Source organism: Bombina bombina, chromosome 3 (genome assembly GCF_027579735.1).
Source record: "Bombina bombina isolate aBomBom1 chromosome 3, aBomBom1.pri, whole genome shotgun sequence".
Taxonomy (NCBI): Eukaryota; Metazoa; Chordata; class Amphibia; order Anura; family Bombinatoridae; genus Bombina; species Bombina bombina.
Genome location: NC_069501.1, coordinates 235,371,638 through 235,393,211, shown reverse-complemented (window position 1 = coordinate 235,393,211; position 21,574 = coordinate 235,371,638). Strand labels below are relative to the sequence as shown.

Sequence of the window (21,574 nt, the reverse complement as noted above, 5' to 3'; positions counted from 1 at the left end):
GTGGGAGCAGAAATTGCAACATGTACATTTGGGTACCACCTTCACTTGTAGCACTAATTCTAGAAGTTTTAATATGGACTTCTATGCAAATTGTAGCACCACCTTTGTTGTGTATTTAATCACCTGCAACTTATGTCAGTGCCAATATATAGGTCAAACGTCTAGACAGATAAGAATCAGATTTGGAGAGCATGCTTGTGATGTTAAAAATTATGTCAAAGAATCTGCAATGGCCAACCATTTCAATTTCCACAACATAGCTGCTATGTCCATTCAGGTTATCAATAGAGCTCTAGTGCCCCCTAGGGGAGGTAAATACAAATTATTGAGAAAAAGAAAAGAAAAAAAAAAGCTCTATTGGATACTGAAATTAAAAACCACATAGCCCAATGGGCATGAACAGGGAGTGTGATATATATATATATATATATTATTTTTTTATTATTATCAGGTATTTGTAGAGCGCCAACAGATTCCGCAGCGCTGTAAACATAGTTGGTGTACAGGATAGCTTTTGTAGGGGTCAAGTGGTAGAGGGCCCTGCCGAGAGTTTCACTGTTGTAGTCGGAATATATATATATATATATATATACATACATACATATACATACATATACATACACACACATATACAGGGAGTGCAGAATTATTAGGCAAGTTGTATTTTTGAGGATTCATTTTATTATTGAACAACAACCATGTTCTCAATGAACCCAAAAAACTAATTAATATCAAAGCTGAATAGTTTTGGAAGTAGTTTTTAGTTTGTTTTTAGTTATAGCTATTTTAGGGGGATATCTGTGTGTGCAGGTGACTATTACTGTGCATAATTATTAGGCAACTTAACAAAAAACAAATATATACCCATTTCAATGATTTATTTTTACCAGTGAAACCAATATAACATCTCAACATTCACAAATATACATTTCTGACATTCAAAAACAAAACAAAAACAAATCAGTGACCAATATAGCCACCTTTCTTTGCAAGGACACTCAAAAGCCTGCCATCCATGGATTCTGTCAGTGTTTTGATCTGTTCACCATCAACATTGCGTGCAGCAGCAACCACAGCCTCCCAGACACTGTTCAGAGAGGTGTACTGTTTTCCCTCCTTGTAAATCTCACATTTGATGATGGACCACAGGTTCTCAATGGGGTTCAGATCAGGTAAACAAGGAGGCCATGTCATTAGATTTTCTTCTTTTATACCCTCTCTTGCCAGCCACGCTGTGGAGTACTTGGACGCGTGTGATGGAGCATTGTCCTGCATGAAAATCATGTTTTTCTTGAAGGATGCAGACTTCTTCCTGTACCACTGCTTGAAGAAGGTGTCTTCCAGAAACTGGCAGTAGGACTGGGAGTTGAGCTTGACTCCATCCTCAACTCAAAAAGGCCCCACAAGCTCATCTTTGATGATACCAGCCAAAACCAGTACTCCACCTCCACCTTGCTGGTGTCTGAGTCGGACTGGAGCTCTCTGCCCTTTACCAATCCAGCCACGGGCCCATCCATCTGGCCCATCAAGACTCACTCTCATTTCATCAGTCCATAAAACCTTAGAAAAATCAGTCTTGAGATATTTCTTGGCCCAGTCTTGACGTTTCAGCTTGTGTGTCTTGTTCAGTGGTGGTCGTCTTTCAGCCTTTCTTACCTTGGCTATGTCTCTGAGTATTGCACACCTTGTGCTTTTGGGCACTCCAGTGATGTTGCAGCTCTGAAATATGGCCAAACTGGTGGCAAGTGGCATCTTGGCAGCTGCACGCTTGACTTTTCTCAGTTCATGGGCAGTTATTTTGCACCTTGGTTTTTCCACACGCTTCTTGCGACCCTGTTGACTATTTTGAATGAAACGCTTGATTGTTCGATGATCACGCTTCAGAAGCTTTGCAATTTTAAGAGTGCTGCATCCCTCTGCAAGATATCTCACTATTTTTGACTTTTCTGAGCCTGTCAAGTCCTTCTTTTGACCCATTTTGCCAAAGGAAAGGAAGTTGCCTAATAATTATGCACACCTGATATAGGGTGTTGATGTCATTAGACCACACCCCTTCTCATTACAGAGATGCACATTCCTAATATGCTTAATTGGTAGAAGGCTTTCGAGCCTATACAGCTTGGAGTAAGACAACATGCATAAAGAGGATGATGTGGTCAAAATACTCATTTGCCTAATAATTCTGCACTCCCTGTATATATATATATATATATATATATATATATATATATATATATATATATATATATATATATATATTTTACATACACACACCTCTTTTGGATAATCTGTGATGGTATTTATTGACATACACTATTTATATGAATTATCTCATCATTGCATCAATTTTTGTATATTTCCTCAAGATAATATGCAGTGAGGCTTAGTGTATTAGTTTCTTCTCTTCATATTTTCATCGTCATTTATATATTTTTTTTATACATGTTATACTATTTATTTTAGCATTTAATTTTATGAAATTTCATTCTTTGTTTATTTTCTAAATTAGTTTTCAGCTTGATCATGCATTAAGATTGTATCTAATTATGTAAGAGGTTTTGTACTTCTGATTTCATATGTCCTTTATGAGTATTCCTATTTTTGCACATTTAGGTTGTTTCTTATGTGCATCATTGGTGGTTAATGTGTAATTGGTGGGGGTATTTATAGGATATGAATTAGGTATAGAACATGTCTACGAGTAAGCGCCTGTAGGAGGCACAAAACATGTTAGACGGATGCCTCTATGTCCTCCTGTTTTTTGTTTGCGTCTTATTTTTTTGACGAGTCTTTTTAAATTGCCAATAAGTTTGGAATAAAGATGGGATGTTTTAACCTTCAATGAGTGCCTGCTACCTCATTCCTGCATCGATTATTGCAGTATGATTCGACCGCTGCTACGGCACTCTAAGCTGGCCTGCAGTTTCTGGGTAACCTTTTCCGGATACACTTCCGCCTTGGGGGATCGTCATTCATAAGATACCGAGATCGTCCGCTCCCTGTATCTCTCACGTTGAATGTCTAAAGAATGCATAGCTTCAAAAGGAGGAGCTTGTAAAGCCTGTAATACTAGATTAAGACTATATGGAGGAGAAACAGACTTAATGACAATTGAAAAATGGACAAAGCCTGAACAAAAAACAGTGAATGTCTGGAAGATATGCAATCTTTCTGTGAAACATTAAAGAAAGTGCAGATATCTGTCCTTTCATGGTACTGAAAGATAAGTTTTTATCTAAACCATCTTGAAAAACGGAAGAATTCTAAATGTATGCCAAGAAAAATTATAAGTGGAACACCAAGAAATATAAGTTTTCCAAACCTTCAAATAAGTTTTCCTGGAAACAGGTTTTCTTGCTTGAATCATAGTATTAATTACAGAGTCTGAAAAACCTCTGTGACTGAGAACTAGGCGTTCAATCTCCACGCCATTAAGTTCAGAGATTTTACTGGACATCCCAAATAGATCTGCATACCAAATCCTGAGAGGCCATGCAGGAGCTATCAGAATTACAGATAATTGCTCCATTTTGATTTTTGAAATCACTCTGGACAGTAGAACTAGTGGAGGAAATATATAGGCATATCGGAATGACCAAGGAACTGCTAGAGCATCCGTCATTTTTGCCTGAGGATCCCGTGACCTAGGAAAGTATCTGAAGTTTCTTGTTCAAACGAGAGGCCATGAGATCTATTTGAGGAAGACCCCGAATTTGAACAAGTTGTAAGAACACACTCTGATGTAGAGACTATTCTCCCGGTGTAGTGACTGATGGCTGAGATAATTTGCCTCCCAGTTGTCCACACCCGTGATGTGAATCGCAGTAATGAGACAAAAATTGGTCTCTACCCAAGAAAGTTTTAGAGATACTTCCTTCATGGCTAGGAAACTTTGAGTTCCCCCTTGATGACTGACATATGCCACTGTTGTGATATTGTCTGTCTGAAAACAAAGATAAGGTTCATTCATTAAAAGAAGCCAAGCTTGAAGGGCTTTGTAAAGAGCACAGAGTTCTAAGATATTGATCAGAATTTTTGTTTACTGAACATTCCAGACTCCCTGTGTAGTCAGGGACCCTCATACTGCTCCCCAACCTTTAAGACTTGCATCTGTTGTTATCACAGACCAGGTAGGAGGAACAAAAGGAAGCCCCTTGAAGATAATGGTGGTGTATCCACCATGTCAGAGAAAAACAAGCGTTGTGATCTAAGAATATCAGTTGTGATATTTGAGTATAATCCTTGCACCATTGGTGCAGCATGCAAAGTTGAAGATGCCTCATATGAAAACAAGCAAAGGAGATTGCGTCTGATGCTGGAATAAATAGGCCTAATACCTCCATGCACATAGCCACTGAAGGGTATGATAGAGACTGAAGATTAAGACATGCTGTGACTTGTTTTATTTGTCTCTTCTCTGTCAGAGAAAAAGTCATGGACACTGAGTCTATTTGGAAACCCAAATAAGTGACCTTTGTCTGAGGAATCAAAGAAAACTCTTTGGCAAATTGATCCTCCAACCATGATTTTGAAGAAACAACAAAAGTTGATTCGCTTGAGATTCTGCTAAATGAAAAGGATTGAGTTAGAACCAAGATATCATCCAAATAAGGAAACACTGCAATACCTTGCCTTCTGATTACAGATAGAAGGGCACCAAGGATTTTTGAAAATATTCTTGGTGCTGTTGCTAGGTCAAACAGAAGAGCAACAAACTGAAAATGCTTTTCTAGAAAATGATAATGGTCTAGGTGAATGGGGATGTGAAGATAAGCATCCTGTATGTCTATTGTGGACATATAATGACCTTGCTGAACAAAAGGCAGAATAGTCCTTGCAGTTTCCATCTTGAAGGTTGGATTCTAACAAATCTTTTTAACGTTTTCAGATCCAATATTGGTCATGAATTCGCTTTTTTGGTACAATGAATATATTTGAGTAAAAACATTTTCCCTGTTCCTGTATCAGAACTGGGACAATTATTCCCATAAGTTCTAGATATGAGACACGTTAGAAAAGCTTGAGCTTTTACTGGATGTTTTGGAACATGAGTTAGATAAAACCGTTCCCTTGGGTCTTTGATTTTGAAATCAATTCGATAACCCTGAGAGATTATATTCTGAATCCAGGGATTTTGGAGAGAGTCTGACCACATTTTCTGAAAAAGTTTTAATCTGCCCCCTACCAGAAGAACTGGGATGGGGGCCACAACTTCATGCTGTTTTCCGGACAGGAGTAGGTTTTTTGAATTGTTTAGATTTATTCCAATTGGAAGAAGGTCTCCAGTTAGAACCAGGGGTTTTTGGAGAGATGGAAGGCTTCTGTGATAATGTCAAATACTGCATCACAAATAAAAATATTTGCCTCTTGTAATAAATGAAGAATATTACAAAATTCAGGGTCTGAAGCAAATTGCTGAGCAAGATTAGAAAGCCAAAAAGTAGAGGCAGCGGCTACATCAGCAATAGATATAGCTGGCCTAAGAACATAACCAGTATGTAAATAAGTCTCTTAGAAAAGATTAAAGTTTCCTATCGGGGGCAGAGCTTGGAGGTGAATGGAGATGGCTGCTTGATTGTACTGTTCCGTGCATTCAGAGTAGCAAAGGCAAGCTAACCTAATACAATCCACCACTTGAAAACGGCTTCTTCACGGCTGAAAATTATCCTGAACAGCTGTACAATCCAATCTGACCAGTGATGTGAGCTGGGACACAGAGTTTAAGGGGGTGAGACTCGGCATAGGAATTCAGTGGCTGCCATACTGAGAAGCCACATGGATTGCAGCGTATTTGATGAGAGTAGCAAGGCTGAAATAAAGATAAGCCACAGGTAAATCCTGCAGGGGACTCTATATGCGCAACGATCTATGGTGCTACACATGGAGCAGAATGCAAAGCTGCAAACAAAGACATAAATCATAACATAATATGATTCAAACATAACGATCTAGGTCTGTAGATCTAAACCTGACCCCATTATTCCTGGACTGGAGGCAGGGTGGATAAAAATCAATGATTTTTTTTTTAAAAAAAAAAAAATCAAAAGAAATCAGATTTTTTTTATTTTAAATCTGATTTTTTTTTATTTAAAACTGATTTTTTTAAATAAAATGCTTTTTGAGGAAAATATATTACCATCCAAAGGTTATTTCATCATGAAATAAAGATTAGTTTTTTTAATTATGTAGAATAAGGCTGTATATGTTTAATTTTTTTGGTAAATAAATTCCATTAATCCATTCACAATGTCATGCTCTTCCAGAGGTTTTTGTAAGATTATTGGGCAGTTTCTCTGCCTACAAGATATTATCACAGATGCTTGGTTTACTTTTGCAGTTCTCAAAACTGAATTTGACTCAGCAGAGATCACATGCCTCTTCTTCACAGCAAAAATGTTATAACATGAACAGAGTTGGGAAAAAGACCTTAATCCTAACGGTCACTTAAGCACTTGGATTTAGATACTGTTCAAGTAATGATTTCACTTTTAACAGCAGTAGCTTTTTCTGCAGGCGTTGAAAGAATATTCTCTTCCTTTGGACTCATTCATTCTAAATTGAGAAATCGTTTGGGACCCGATAAAGCAGGAAAGCTTGTTTTTCTTTTCCAGATTATGAACAAAGAAGAAGCTGATGAGGACGAGTGAGCTACAGAGGTCAGTATTTAAGTTTTTCATGTGTTGGCTGGGCTGACAGTCTAAGTTTCTTAAAATATATATATTTTTTTTAGCCAAATTAGTTAACAAACATGGATGTTTGTTTTAGCAAATAACATATGCTGTAATGTTATTGTTTCAGTTGAATAAATCTATTTAAATTGTTATTATTAAAAGGTAATGATTATTTTTCTCCTTCCTAAGTACAACAGAAAAGTTGTCCAAATATGAATTATATTGATTAACCTATTAAACTGGGGATAAAAAAAACTAATATGAAAAGTTGTTTGTAACGGATACCAGACGGCTAAGGCAATCCCCCACCCCCTTACAACCTCACCCCTGTTTCTCAGTGGTTTTGGGCTCCTCAGAGCAACCACCATCTCTGGAAGCTGTTTGTTTGCTTTGTTTTGTCTTCAGAGAAGAGATGGTTTATGACCAGGAAACCCCTCCTAGGCTGGCCGGGCTCCTGGAACTCCCGGTCGGCCGCCTCACAACGGACACCCGCCTAACCCCTCTCAGGCTGGCCAGGCTCCTGGAACTCCCTGTCGGCCACAGGACAGCAGAACACCCGCTAACTTTAACCCAGGTCGCTCCAGCAACCATGTGCCCCAGAGCTCCGCTCTTTTGGGGATTAGTAGCCCCTGGGGAGTACAAGGGGTGGGGGAATTTCCGGAGTAGAGCTCCTTTGGGAACCGGGAGTATCCGTCACATTGGCTGGCAACGGTGGGATCTGCTTCTATCACAGTTTCTGCCGACAGAGGAGACGTGCCACAGTAGCCGGTAACTATGGGAACCAAGCTCCTAAAGAGAGCAGAGGAGGTGCTGGCCCAGCTGGACATTCCTAGTTCGTATTAGGACATGCTGGCACAAAGGGACCTTGTCCGCCGACGACTCTGGAGGGAGGCTCTTAAACAAGAGCAGGGCTATCGAGTAACAACCCTCTCCCCTGATGACGAAGATTACTGGCTCCAGTGGAAATTCCGAGTACCTTGCCTGGGAGGACAGCCCCGGGCGGAATGGCTGTCTGAATTGGATGGACTGGTCCAGGAGGAGATGGTTCTGGATGACAGCTACAGGGCCCTCCGATGGTATGGTATGCAAGTGTGGCCATGGCTGGGTGATGGTGTCCCCACAGAGGGCTTTGGCTACGGCGGCCCTGGATTACTATTTGAACTAATGGCAGAGGACCCAGATTTTGGGAGTCAGGAGGAGTGGAGACTTAAGGACATTTGCGAGTACCGAGGGAGCCTGCTGAGTCTCTCAGGGGTACCCTGGCTGCAAGCCGATTTGGATTATATATATGTGGCAAGGAATTGGAGATGGAACAGAGATATCAAAGACTGATAGATTGCGTTAAGGAATCATGGAGGTTGGCCTTAGAGAATTGGCAACAGAGCATAAACGACAACGAGCTGCTAGATACAGATCAGCATTCGGGCACGAGCTTATGGACTTGGACAAGGGAGAGATGGATGTCGATAACTCTCCCCAGCAGCGGAATCCCTTCCTGGGAGAGGAGACAGTCGGTCTCTCTCCCCAGAGGCATCCCCTGGGAGCAGAGGTAGTCGTCCTCCCTCCCCGTAAACAGAACCCCTTCCCGGGAGAGGAGACAGTCGGTCTCTCTCCACAGCGGCAGAGCCAGGAGCCGGGAGAGGAGATAGTCTGTCTCTCTCCCCAGCGGCAGAGCCATCCCCTGGGAGCGGAGCAGTGACGTGCAGTGACGTCAGAGGATGGTGAGGCAGTGGCTAGGATACGCCTTCATTCTTTAGATATCCTTTGTTGAAGAAATATCAATGCACATGGGTGAGCCAATCACATGAGGTATCTATGTGCAGCCACCAATCAGCAGCTACTGAGCATATTTAGATATGATTTTCAACAAAGGACATCAAAAGAATAAAGAAAATTAGATATTAGATGTAAATTGGAAAGTTATTTAAATTTGCATATGGGTTTCATGTCCCTTTAAATGGTGTCTTGGAAAACTGGTCAACTTAGTAAACATCTGATTTTAGTCTAAAAGGATTGTAACAGAAACTCTTGCCAGATAACACAATGCTTGCTCTGATTATGAGATCTAGAAATCCATGCCCATTAAAATATGTTTAAAACATACATTTTACTTTAATGCTGCAAATTATGCTTATAGATTCTTTCATTACATAAGGGATGAGAGTCAGAGGGGGAGGAAGAGAGACAGAGAGAGAAAGAGACCATGGGGGAGAACAACACATAAGGAGAGAGATGGATAGATAGAGAGAGACACACACACACACACACACACAAGGGGGGGACCACTGCATTTTAAAGTAATAAAACAGCAGAGCTACAGAGAGTTCAGAAAATTAGTCTATAATTTAGTGTGAAGTACAGAGGCAAGCTGCTAAGTTAGTGGGTGTAAAGTTTGAGTAAACAAAATACAAAAACGACCCTGCTATAAAAGAGTAAACAAACACTAAACCACATTCATTAAATTATCATTTTAACTAACAGAATCTTTCAGTAAAATCTTACTTTAATAAGATGTGGGTGAAACACTGCTCTCTGTGCCTCTCTCCTGCTCTGTAAGGATTCAGGAAGTGACAGTGGCACATTCCACTGCACTTAGAGGGGAAGAACAGAACTCTCTTTTTCACTTTAGCAAAGCTAGCAGGTTCACAGGACAGCAACAAAATATATGAAAGTTGTTTTTTTGCGTTTTTGTTTTGTTTTATATGATTTAACATCCAGCCCCAACCCTATGTTCCACTTACTAATGCCTCTCACTGGATTGGTTCAGCCCAAATAGGACTGCCTCAAATAAGCAGTTAATGAGCCATGCAATGATCTTAACCACTTGCATCCAGTAGATGGCGCAGCATGTTGTGTAATGGTGGGCAGACCTGATTGTGCCTCTTCATTGCACAACATATAGCTGTGAGAAAAAAAATGCTGGGGGAAAAAATTTACATTTTTTTTTTTAAAGCCAATAAAAAAAATATATTTTTGCCCATATGAGAGGTGAAGCACTGCCTCACCTGCCTCTAGTGACTGCACATCACTGGAGCGGAGGTAGTCGTCCACCCTCCCCGTAAACAGAACCCCTTCCCAGGAGAGGAGATAGTCGGTCTCTCTCCCCAGGGCAGAGCCATCCCCTGGGAGCGGAGGTAGTCGTCCTCCCTCCCCTTACAGAGAAGCCCTTGCAGGGAGAGACGGGTATCGATATCTCTCCCCAGCGGCTGAATCCCTTTCTGGGAGAGGAGACAGCTGGTCTCTCTCCCCAGCGGCAGCACAGTTTCCCATGGAGCGGAGGTAGCAGACCTCCCTCCCCAGCGATAGATCTCCTTCTCGGGAGAAGAGACAGATGGACTCTCCCCTCAGTAGAGTGAGCACCAGCTAAAATCACTTTCCTGGGCTACATAGAAATCACTTTCCTGGGCTACATAGCCAGCCTGTTCCAGGCAGAGAAAGGATCATCAGGCAGAGCTACCCAGTCTGGGTAGCTGGAGTCTGCCACAGGGTGGGACCCCGAGTACTGATGCTGTCGGGCATCAGGGGTGACTACAGGCTGTGGTCACTTGCCAGCTACATAGCTGCAGTCGGCAGGGAGGAAGCAGGACCCGTTTGGCGGAGCTACCCAGTCGGGGTAGCCGGGGGTATCCATCACATTGTTATTCTAAAAATCTTCATTTACTTGCATATTAAAGTTGTACCAGCAAGAATTAGTCTATGTAGAAAACTATGATTTAAATCAAGCCTTACTGACTAGTGATTTAAATCGTGAATTAAATCAGTTTGATTTAAATCAAATCCACCCTGACTGGAGGTATATAAAAGTAAGGCCCAAGATTGTTAAAGAGTTAAGAGGAACATGAATATACCTTATGTAAACTGGAGGGACATGAATCTTCCTAAGGAATAAAGATTAATGAATATCCCAAAGGACACCATATAAGATCAGCAGAGGCTTATATCCGAGGCTCTGAGAACACATACTGATATCTACCCTGCGAGTGGGGCCTAATCAATAGAGTTATTTGGGTGAGGGCACAGCTATGGAAGCAGTAGACGCATGGGAGCGCAAACTAACGTGCGTGACCTCACAATTCTATGTACAGCTGCAGAGATCTCAGCTAGCTACTTTTTGCAGTTACGGCTCACCATGCTGCTTCCTTCCCGGAGCCCTCTGAGCAATACCATCCGACAGGCATGGACACACTTACCCTGGAACCGCAGGTACAGTCAGTACATCCTCCTACTCCACGCTACCTGGCTCTTGAGCTAGCCACGTCACTGCACCTTTCTACAGACCCCACTGAGCCAGAGAGGAGGGCAGCTAGCTTGCCTAACTCATTGGTAAGCCTGAGCTTTGGCCCGGGGAAACCAGGTAAAACTTGGCTCCTTTGGCTTCTGGTCTCGAAAGACTGCAGACAGCAGGATACTTTCATAACCCTTCATGCTGAGGGCACTGGCTTTGGACGGTTCGAGATGGGGAGCCCTCCTTACTTTTCAAAGACAGAGGACTTACTTACCACAAGAGAGTCTGATCGCAGGGAACGGCCGTTACTACATTACTGCCTGAGAGTTAAAGCTAGCATGTTTTTTCAGCTGGACTCCCCTCTTCAATACATCAGACTGGGTGTCGGATAAAACTGACAATGGAAGTAAGGTTACAGCTATCTAGCGGAGGCTTGATAGTTTCCAATACGTTATACCAGTCTACAATAAACTGATGTTCCTAAGTTGAAATTCCTAACGTATTCCTATTACTGTACAGCTTTGACTTATCCTATATTTTGACCCTAAGTTTTATACACGACTTTACTGCATATATCCGAGTGTTGTGAATATTGTTGTGTTGTTTTCCCTTGCTTTACCTGTTGTATTGGGCTTCTGTTCTAAAACACAAATTAATGGGGTTAACCGTTGTTCTGTCTAATAAATTTCTGTCCTATACCTATACCAAGGTTTAAGTACGAAGACTGAGGCATATAAATAGTACCTAGCTCTAAGATCGCCCATATTGTGATTCTGCACTTTTTAAGACACTTTTTTTTTTTTTTGGCAGTAAATGGGGTTACATATATACAGACAGCTAATTTAACCCATAACTAAGATAGTTCAGAATTTAAGCTACGCTTTATGGTTTGGAGGATTCAGGTTGCGAAAAGAACTTCATACGACTTAAATACGCCAATATTTATATATTATATGATATGGCTTTCTGATACCAAGCACCCAAAACTAGGTATATCTCATTTTCAATTATATAGTCTGGGTCATTCCACTACCCTAATGACTGAAGTTCTAATGAGACTGATATAGAGCTGTTTAAAGACAATCTTGATAATAATGCTGTGGGACCTTAATGTTACCTTAGCTTGTTGCTTGCTTTCATTATGTGGTTGGCTGATGGCTTTTATAATATCGGCTGCGGACATCTTGTCTTTACACCTTGCCTGTGGGTTAGTGGGTAGCCCTGGGAGAGACACTTACATAAGTGTATGTGAAACAGATGCCATAGCAGCTATATTACAACCGCATTGAGCGTGTGTTACCGATACAATGCCTTTAATGATACTGATAAAGCCTTTATATGTGTTTGTTCGGTCTGGGGGTTTGAGGGGGCCCTCAATAGGGACAAGTACATATTGCTATTGTATTTGTATGTATCATTATCCTTTCACTATTGTTTGAGACAATCCTTGCATAATATGTGTTTCTCCTTCTGGACCAGTGGCCAGGGTTTAGAGGGAGTCCACATAAAAGAAGTTTAACCCACGAACACGCCAAACTATGATCAATTAATATAAATTCTTATATACAGCAAGAAGAAGGGCTATGTAGGGAATTGGATTTCACTACCACAGGAATTCTACATTGTAGTCGAATGACGTATTACTTATGAGATAACTTATTTCCACAAGATAGATGTAGGCTTCAACTAGCTTACATCTATAATACCCTAGGGCACGTTATATATCTTAAGGAAAGCTATGGAAACAATATTATGTCTAGAACAAGCAACGCTTATCTTTAACTCTTATACTGTGTTATGCCTAATCACCTATATATCTATTTACAGCAGATATCCCAAACTAGTTCACCCCCCCCCCCCCCCCCATTTATAGAGCACTAAAAAGGGTTCAAATTAGGCGTACTATTTCCGCCGCAAACCCTTACACCTCACAGGAATATAAGTTCCCCCATTGACTAGAATTAACTTGTTTATCTCTTGAGTAGGTAACTAACGCCTAGATTTAGAGTTTTGCGGCCAAAGGGGTGCGTTAGCTACGCGTACTTTTTTCTGGCCGCACCTTTTAAATACCGCTGGTATTTAGAGTTCACAGAAGGGCTGCGTTAGGCTCCAAAAAAGGAGCGTAGAGCATATTTACCTCAACTTCAACTCTCGATACCAGCGGTGCTTACGGACGCGGCCAGCTTCAAAAACGTGCTCGTGCACGATTCCCCCATAGGAAACAATGGGGCAGTTTGAGCTGAAAAAAACCCTAACACCTGCAAAAAAGCAGCGTTCAGCTCCTAACGCAGCCCCATTGTTTCCTATGGGGAAACACTTCCTAAGTCTGCACCTAACACCCTAACATGTAGCCTGAGTCTAAACACCCATAACCTTACACTTATTAACCCCTAATCTGCCGACCCCGCTATCGCTGACCCCTGCATATTATTATTAACCCCTAATCTGCCGCTCCGTATACCGCCGCAACCTACATTATCCCTATGTACCCCTAATCTGCTGCCCCTAACACCGCTGACCCCTATATTATATTTATTAACCCCTAATCTGCCCCCCACAACGTCGCCGCCAGCTACCTACAATAATTAACCCCTAATCTGCCGACCGCATCTCACCGCTACTATAATAAAGTTATTAACCCCTAATCCGCCTCACTTCCGCCTCAATAACCCTATAATAAATAGTATCAACCCCTAATCTGCCCTCCCTAACATCGCCGACACCTAACTTCAATTATTAACCCCTAATCTGCCGACCGAATTTCGCCGCTACTGTAATAAATGGATTAACCCTTAAAGCTAAGTCTAACCCTAACACTAACACCCCCCTAAGTTAAATATAATTTAAATCTAACGAAATAAATTAACTCTTATTAAATAAATTATTCCTATTTAAAGCTAAATACTTACCTGTAAAATAAACCGTAATATAGCTACAATATAAATAATAATTATATTATAGCTATTTTAGGATTAATATTTATTCTACAGGTAACTTTGTATTTATTTTAACCAGGTACAATAGCTATTAAATAGTCAATAACATAGCTAAAATAGTTAAAATAATTACAAAATTACCTGTAAAATAAATCCTAACCTAAGTTACAATTAAACCTAACACTACACTATCAATAAATTAATTAAACACAATACCTACAAATAAATACAATTAAATAAACTAACTAAAGTACAAAAAATAAAAAAGAACTAAGTTACAAAAAATAAAAAAATATTAACAAACATTAGAAAAATATTACAACAATTTTAAACTAATTACACCTACTCTAAGCCTACTAATAAAATAACAAAGACCCCCAAAATAAAAAAATGCCCTACCCTATTCTAAAATTAAAATAGAAAAATCGGATTGAACTTGAATCTGATTGGCTGATTCCATCAGCCAATCAGAATTTTCCTACCTTAATTCCGATTGGCTGATAGAATCCTATCAGCCAATCGGAATTCGAGGGACGCCATCTTGGATGACGTCCCTTAAAGGAACCTTCATTCTTCAGTTGGACGTCGGAAGAAGAGGATGGATCCACGTCGGAGGTCTTCAAGATGGAGCCGTTCGTCATCGGATGAAGATAGAAGATGCTGCTTGGCTCAAGATGGGTGCCGGTCCGGATCTCCTCTTCTTCCCGGATAGGATGAAGACTTTGGAGCCTCTTCTGGACCTCTTCAGCCGCCGCTTGATAGAAGACTTCAGCCGGATTATGGATCGCCAGCCCCCGCTTGGGCTTGGATGAAGATTTCGGAGGCTTGGATCAAGACTTCAGAGGACGGATCGGTGAACCTGGTATTGTGAAGATAAGGTAGGAAGATCTTCAGGGGCTTAGTGTTAGGTTTATTTAAGGGGGGTTTGGGTTAGATTAGGGGTATGTGGGTGGTGGGTTGTAATGTTGGGGGGGGGGTATTGTATGTTTTTTTTTTACAGGCAAAAGAGCTGAATTATTTGGGGCATGCCCCGCAAATAGCCCTTTTCAGGGCTGGTAAGGTAAAAGAGCTTTGAACTTTTTTAATTTAGAATAGGTTAGGGCATTTTTTTATTTTGGGGGTCTTTGTTATTTTATTAGGGGGCTTAGAGTAGGTGTAATTAGTTTAAAATTGTTGTAATATTTTTCTAATGTTTGTAAATATTTTTTTATTTTTTGTAACTTAGTTCTTTTTTATTTTTTGTACTTTAGTTAGTTTATTTAATTGTATTTATTTGTAGGTATTGTATTTAATTTATTTAATGATAGTGTAGTGTTAGGTTTAATTGTAACTTAGGTTAGGATTTATTTTACAGGTAATTTTGTTATTATTTTAACTATTTTAGCTATTAAATAGTTATTAACTATTTAATAGCTATTGTACCTGGTTAAAATAATTACAAAGTTGCCTGTAAAATAAATATTAATCCTAAAATAGCTACAATATAATTATTCGTTATATTGTAGCTATATTAGGGTTTATTTTACAGGTAAGTATTTAGTTTAAAATAGGAATAATTTATTTAATAATAGTTAATTTATTTCGTTAGATTTAAATTATATTTAACTTAGGGGGGTGTTAGGGTTAGACTTAGCTTTAGGGGTTAATACATTTATTATAGTAGCGGTGAGGTGTGGTCGGCAGATTAGGGGTTAATTATTGTAGGTAGCTGGCGGCAACGTTGTGGGGGGCAGATTAGGGGTTAATAAATATAATATAGGGGTCGGCGGTGTTAGGGGCAGCAGATTAGGGGTACATAAGGATAACGTAGGTGGCGGCGCTTTGCGGTCGGCAGATTAGGGGTTAATTATTGTAGGTAGCTGGCGGCGACATTGTGGGGGGCAGGTTAGGGGTTAATAAATATAATATAGGGGTCGGCGGTGTTAGGGGCAGCAGATTAGGGGTACATAAGGATAACGTAGGTGGCGGTCGGCAGATTAGAGGTTAAAAAAATTTAATCGAGTGGCGGCGATGTGGGGGGCCTCGGTTTAGGGGTGCATAGGTAGTTTATGTGTGTTAGTGTACTTTAGAGCACAGTAGTTAAGAGCTTTATGAACCGGCGTTAGCCCAAAAAGCTCTTAACTCCTCGTTTTTTTCTGCGGCTGGAGTTTTGTCGTTAGAAATCTAACGCTCACTTCAGCCACGACTCTAAATACCGGCGTTAGAAAGATCCCATTGAAAAGATAGGATACGCAAATGGCGTAGGGGGATCTGCGGTATGGAAAAGTCGCGGCTGGAAAGTGAGCGTTAGACCCTTTCCTGACTGACTCCAAATACCAGCGGCCGGTAAAAACCAGCGTTAGGAGCCTCTAACGCTGGTTTTCACGGCTACCGCCCAACTCTAAATCTAGGCCTACGATTCTACACATTACTATTTCTTTATGTGCTTAATGTACGTTCATTAATCTTGGACATGTGTGTTCGAACTTCATGTTTTTGTCTATCAAAGCAGGGGTCCAGCGTGTCCCCAATTGTTACTTTAACTTCTAAACTAAATAAAAATAAATAAAAAAAATTTAAAAAAAAAAAAAGTTTCCTATCTAAAGGATCTTTGAAAGAAGTACTATCTTCTAAGGGAATTGTAGTACGTTTAGCTAGAGAAGAAATAGCTCTGTCTACTTTAGGGATAGATTCCCATATCTCTAAATTAGCAACAGGCAAAATATATACCGTAATTTCTTAAACCTAGAAGGGTTAAAAGTTGCAGGTTTAGACCATTCCTTAAAGATATTAGAGACTGTATTAGGAACAGGAAATATCTCTGGAATAACAATGTTATACTTATAAAAAGAATTTAACTTGTTAAAAGGAATATCCTCCAGAAGTTTTAACTACTTCAATCCCGAAAGTGACTAAAACTTACTTTAAAAGAGAACAAATATGTTCAATTTAAAACAAAAAAGAAGAAGATTTATCAGGTTCTGTATCAGATGAGGGAGCCTCAGTATCAGTGGAATCATCACCATGAGAGGAAATATCAGTACATATTTTACTTGAGGAAGGTAAAACATAGGCTGATTTCTTATGCTTATTTGAAGGCGGAAATTCAGAGCCTTTTCAATTGAAGCAGCAATCCATTTCGTCATTGCTGGGGGTACGCCATCAATATCCATCTGGGAAATTGAAACAGACGGAGAATTTGAAACCATAGGGACCTCAGTAGGTCATGATATAAACCAATATACATGAGTCACATAAATTTGCTGAAGATGGCACTTCAGAAGTTTTGCAAAAGATACTTTGGTAGAAAGGGGTTCCACAGACTCAGGTCCTATGTTGATTTCAGGGACAGTAGTGGTTTGTTCTAATACGGCAAAGGAAAAAACTAAAAATGTGAAATTACTAATTATAGAGGAAAAAAAAACAAAAACACTCTTATGCTTAAAGGGACACTGAAATGTTTTCTTTTGTGTTTCAGAGAGCATGAAATTTTAAGCAACTTTCCAATTTACTCCTATTATCAAATTGTCTTCATTCTCTTGGTATCTTTATTTGAAATGCAAGTTTAGATGCCGGACCATTTTTGGTGAACAACCTGGGTTGTTCATGCTGATTGGTGGATAAATTCATCCACCAATAAAAAAAATGCTGTCCAGAGGTCTGAACCAAAAAAAAAAAAAAAAAAAAAGCTTAGATGCCTTCTTTTTCAAATAAAGATAGAAAGAACGAAGAAAATTTGATAATAGGAGTAAATTAGAAAGTTGCTTAAAATCACATGCTCTATCTGAATCACGAAATAAAAAATAAACACTTGTAAAAAGAGCTTTAAGTATAATATATAGGTAGGAAAACATAAAGCCCCTATTGTAATGCTTGTGGGATATTTCCCTATCAGACTAAACTTAGCCAGTAGTCTTTTTATCCCAACATCAAGTGGAAGGATAAGGAAATATCACAGAACAAGCGAATAGGTAAATGAGGTAACAGTACTCACAGTAGAAGGGCAATCCTTCTCGGCACTACAGGGAATAACTGCAGAGTAGTCAGACAAGCAGAAGTTCAGCAACAATGAGACAATCCACAGTAACAGCAGATCAGGGGTTAATCAGAAGAGTGGTCAGAGGCAAGCAGAGTTCAGCAGCAGAAAGCCAATCCGGCAGTTCAGGGGTTAAACAACAGAGAGTGGTCAGACAGGAAGAGTTCAGTAACAATTAGGCAATCCAGCAATTCAGGGGTTAAACACGCAGAGTTCAATAACGATAAAGCAATCCAGCAATTCAATAGCAATAAGCACCCAGGAGCTCACACAGTTACACCTATACTGGGGCAAGGTATAGTAAGTGAGGTGAGACTTACATAGGTGCAGATTTGCGCCAGCAGAATGGTAAGCGGCATTAGAGGAAGGAGACGGCGTGCAGCGATGACATCATCGCCACAACCATGGCAACTGCCATCGGAAGGGAACGCTGAGCCGCCACTGAAACGGAGCGACTTGACACCTATTTAATATTGAGGCGCTGAGGAAATGCAAAGAGCATCTATTTAAGGCATGAAAATGCACGAAAATCGCATTAAAAAAAAAAAAAGGCACAAAAATGACTTCATAGGGGGCGGGTTTTTTTAAAAAAAAACAAAAAAAAAAAAAACGGTACGCTTGCCAGATTCAAGTGACCGGGAGAGGTATGCATCAATGTTTTAAGAACAAATGTATGTGCACTTTCAAATATAAAAAAGCCTTAGCGTATATAAGCGATTAAATTCAACCTCAAAAAAAATTTAGGCAAATAAGTTAATTTAAGCACATAAAAAAAACTAAAGTCCCTGGGCTGCAATATAAGGATAATAAAGCAATAAACTTTCTAAGAAAAAGTCCCCAAATTAGTCAGAAGTGCCTTAAGTAAAAATGTATCCTTTCCGCAATGAAGCAGACACTCGTCCACAAATGCAGACAGACTAAACCAGTGCTGAAAACATATTAGCAGGGAACAGATATAGGAGTATGTAGAACCATAAAGGGAGGCAGGAGATGAATCTCTGCGACCAATTTACAGATAGCCCATTAAAAAGGTTTTAAAACAGAGGTAGAACATGATAACCTTAGGCAAAAACTCCCTCTGATAAACACTGTAACTCTGAGGGGAAACCGGACTTCAGTATACACTGAAGCACATCATACTTTAACCACCTCCAAAGGAGGCAAAGATTAAACTGAGATATGAGTGAGGTGGGTGGAGTATTTATAGGCTTTGAGGTTTACAAAAAAACTTTGCCTTCTCCTGGTGGGAATGTATATCCCATATGTAACAAATTGTGGACTCTCACCACCTATATGAAAGAAATTTGTAATAATCTATCTGTGTTGGTTATGCAAAACTAGGGAATGGGTAGTAAATGGATTATCTATCTTTTTAAACAATAAACATTTTAAAGTAGACTGTTCCTTTAAAGTGAAGGTCAATTTTGATGAATTAGTACCCGGTTTTTAATAATCCTATTAAAAACAAGGGCACTTTAATTCATCAAAATTGACATTTCACTTTTTTTCTTCAAAAACTTACCTTTTAATCCTGGCAGCCGCTCCAGCGATTCCCCAGGCCGTCGGAAGCCTTTGCAGACGTCAGAAATGACGAATCCAGCTTCCTCCAATCACTGCATCCCCCCCGGGGGAATCTTGGCCTGAAGCAACGCCGTGATTGGAGGAAGCCGGATTCGTCATTTTGGACCCGCAAAGATGGCTTGCAACAGGCGGAGGAAGTGCTGGAGCGGCTGCCAGAATTAAAAAGGTACGTTTTTGAAGAAAACAAGTGAAATTTCAATTTTGATGAATTAAAGTGCCCTTGTTTTTAATAGGATTATTAAAAAAACGGGCACTAATTCATCAAAATTGACCTTCACTTTAAGTGTGAAGGCATATGGTCTAGGGAAAGATATTGGCTTAGTTATGTATGGAGTCTATGTGGGTTCTAGGTGTTTGTATATAATTGTGTGAATTAAACTTTAGCAGACTAGTAAGAAATTAGGCTTTTGTATTTCTGTGTAGTTTAGTATAATCTTCTCGGTGTTGTTCCCAATCCAGTGAAAAGAGGCAAATTTCTTAAAATTATGGTAAATCCTAGCGTTAGTGAAACACTAAGATTTACAATTGTTACAAATAAAGGGGACTTTCAGTCCAGTTTCATTCGTTTAAAGTGTTCGCCTCAGGCAGCCCAAAGAACAAAGTGAATCAGGAAATTGAAGTAAATGGAAAAATTTATTAAAAATGATGACATGTTCTATCTGAACCGTGAAAGTTTATTTTTTACTTTGTTTCATATCCCTTTATGGTACAGTATGTATATTTGCAAGTTACCATTTTTTTTCAGACAATGTAAAATATAATGCTCTTGGACACACACACACACACACACACACATATTTTGGGGTTGTAAAATCCTACAGCTCTGTAAGCGACATGTTTTATGTATTTTTTTTCCTGAAGTGTATTAATAAATTATCATTAATTTGTACAATGACCAAATTCAGTAGCACTAGATTAATCAATGTTTTTGTTTTTTTTTGGGGGGGGGGGTTAATAAACAAATTATAGGAGATATATATATATATATCTTCAGATAAAACGTTTGAGGCCTTAAAAGCTTATGTAATACAAGCCCTATTGTGTACGAATACATGTCTCAATGTAAAGTTCACTATCAGTTTGAAAGGATGTTTATATGTCACGTGCTTTGTGCCGAGTCAAGTCTGTAATGTAAACTGCCCCAAGGCGGGTAAAGTTCTCCGCGTGTGAACGTGAAATGCTCCTCTAGTTATTGCCCCAGATCAACTCCCCCAGCGCCTTGTCTGTAGCTCAAGACGTGTCTGTGAAGGGACTTCTGTCATTGTCCCAAATATTAGCACAAAGCGCCCTGTCTGCAATTGTCTCGTGATCTGACACTGCCCAGAGCGGTCTCTGTGTACAAAGCGTCGGTTGTGTTACTGCTGTGTCCCGGTGCATGGTATTTTATTTCAGGGTACAAATGAGCTCTCACCTTTTGTAATGGGTCGTGCCTGCCGCTGTGGTTAGTGCAGCCTCGGTCTCTAGTACCATTGTATCCCATGTCCTCGCTCAGCCGATCCCACAGATACTGTGTAACAAGCGGTCCCTGTAGTGCCATCGCAAACATAGACAGAAAGAGCACAGGTTCCACTGTAACCGAGGCCGGCATGCAGCGCCGGGCCCTCGGTCTATCCAGGCCATCGTCAGTCGAATCAGAACAAACCACTGCGGGGAGATCGCTGTCAGTCATCCCGCAGGTAGATGTTAGTTCCAGTGTTGGGAAGCGAGCTCCGCACTGCGGCCACAGGCGTGTCTGGGGGAGGGAGCCTAGCCTAACACCTCCCCGATCACCCCAGATAGCTCGCCGGTCAACAAGTTCTCCACACCCCGCTCTCTCATCATAGTGAGTTCCCATCATTATTTGCCTAGAGAGCCAGTCTAACCGCATTTATATGGAATTAAGTCGCCACGTTAGAAAAATCCCTAGCTAAACTTAGTAAATTTATACTGGCTAAGAGCAAGTAGTTTGTAATGAATAATTATATGTTTGTGACCAAGTCAGATAACACAAAGGAACTCTACAAATAAATGCTTTGCTAGGGGGTATCCATTTCAAAATACAAGATCATAGTTTTTAGGGGAAGCCAAATAAATAATGATTAGTCAGGTCAGTACAGTATTAACCCCTTAAAGGGACATTAAACACTTAATACATGCTAGATAGAAT

The 21,574-nt window shown here is 40.1% G+C and overlaps 1 protein-coding gene across 2 annotated transcripts in view; it reads right to left on the bottom strand.

The window, feature by feature from the left end:
• Positions 1 to 21,151, bottom strand: part of SLC46A1 (solute carrier family 46 member 1) — a 144,692-nt gene extending 123,541 nt beyond the window's left edge. For both annotated transcript variants that reach the window (XM_053706203.1, XM_053706204.1), the window contains exon 1: positions 20,840 to 21,151. In XM_053706203.1, the coding sequence (XP_053562178.1) occupies positions 20,840 to 21,097 (258 nt within the window). In that variant the 5' untranslated portion in view covers positions 21,098 to 21,151. The remainder of the gene's footprint in view (positions 1 to 20,839) is intronic.
• Positions 21,152 to 21,574: the final 423 nt, after the last annotated feature.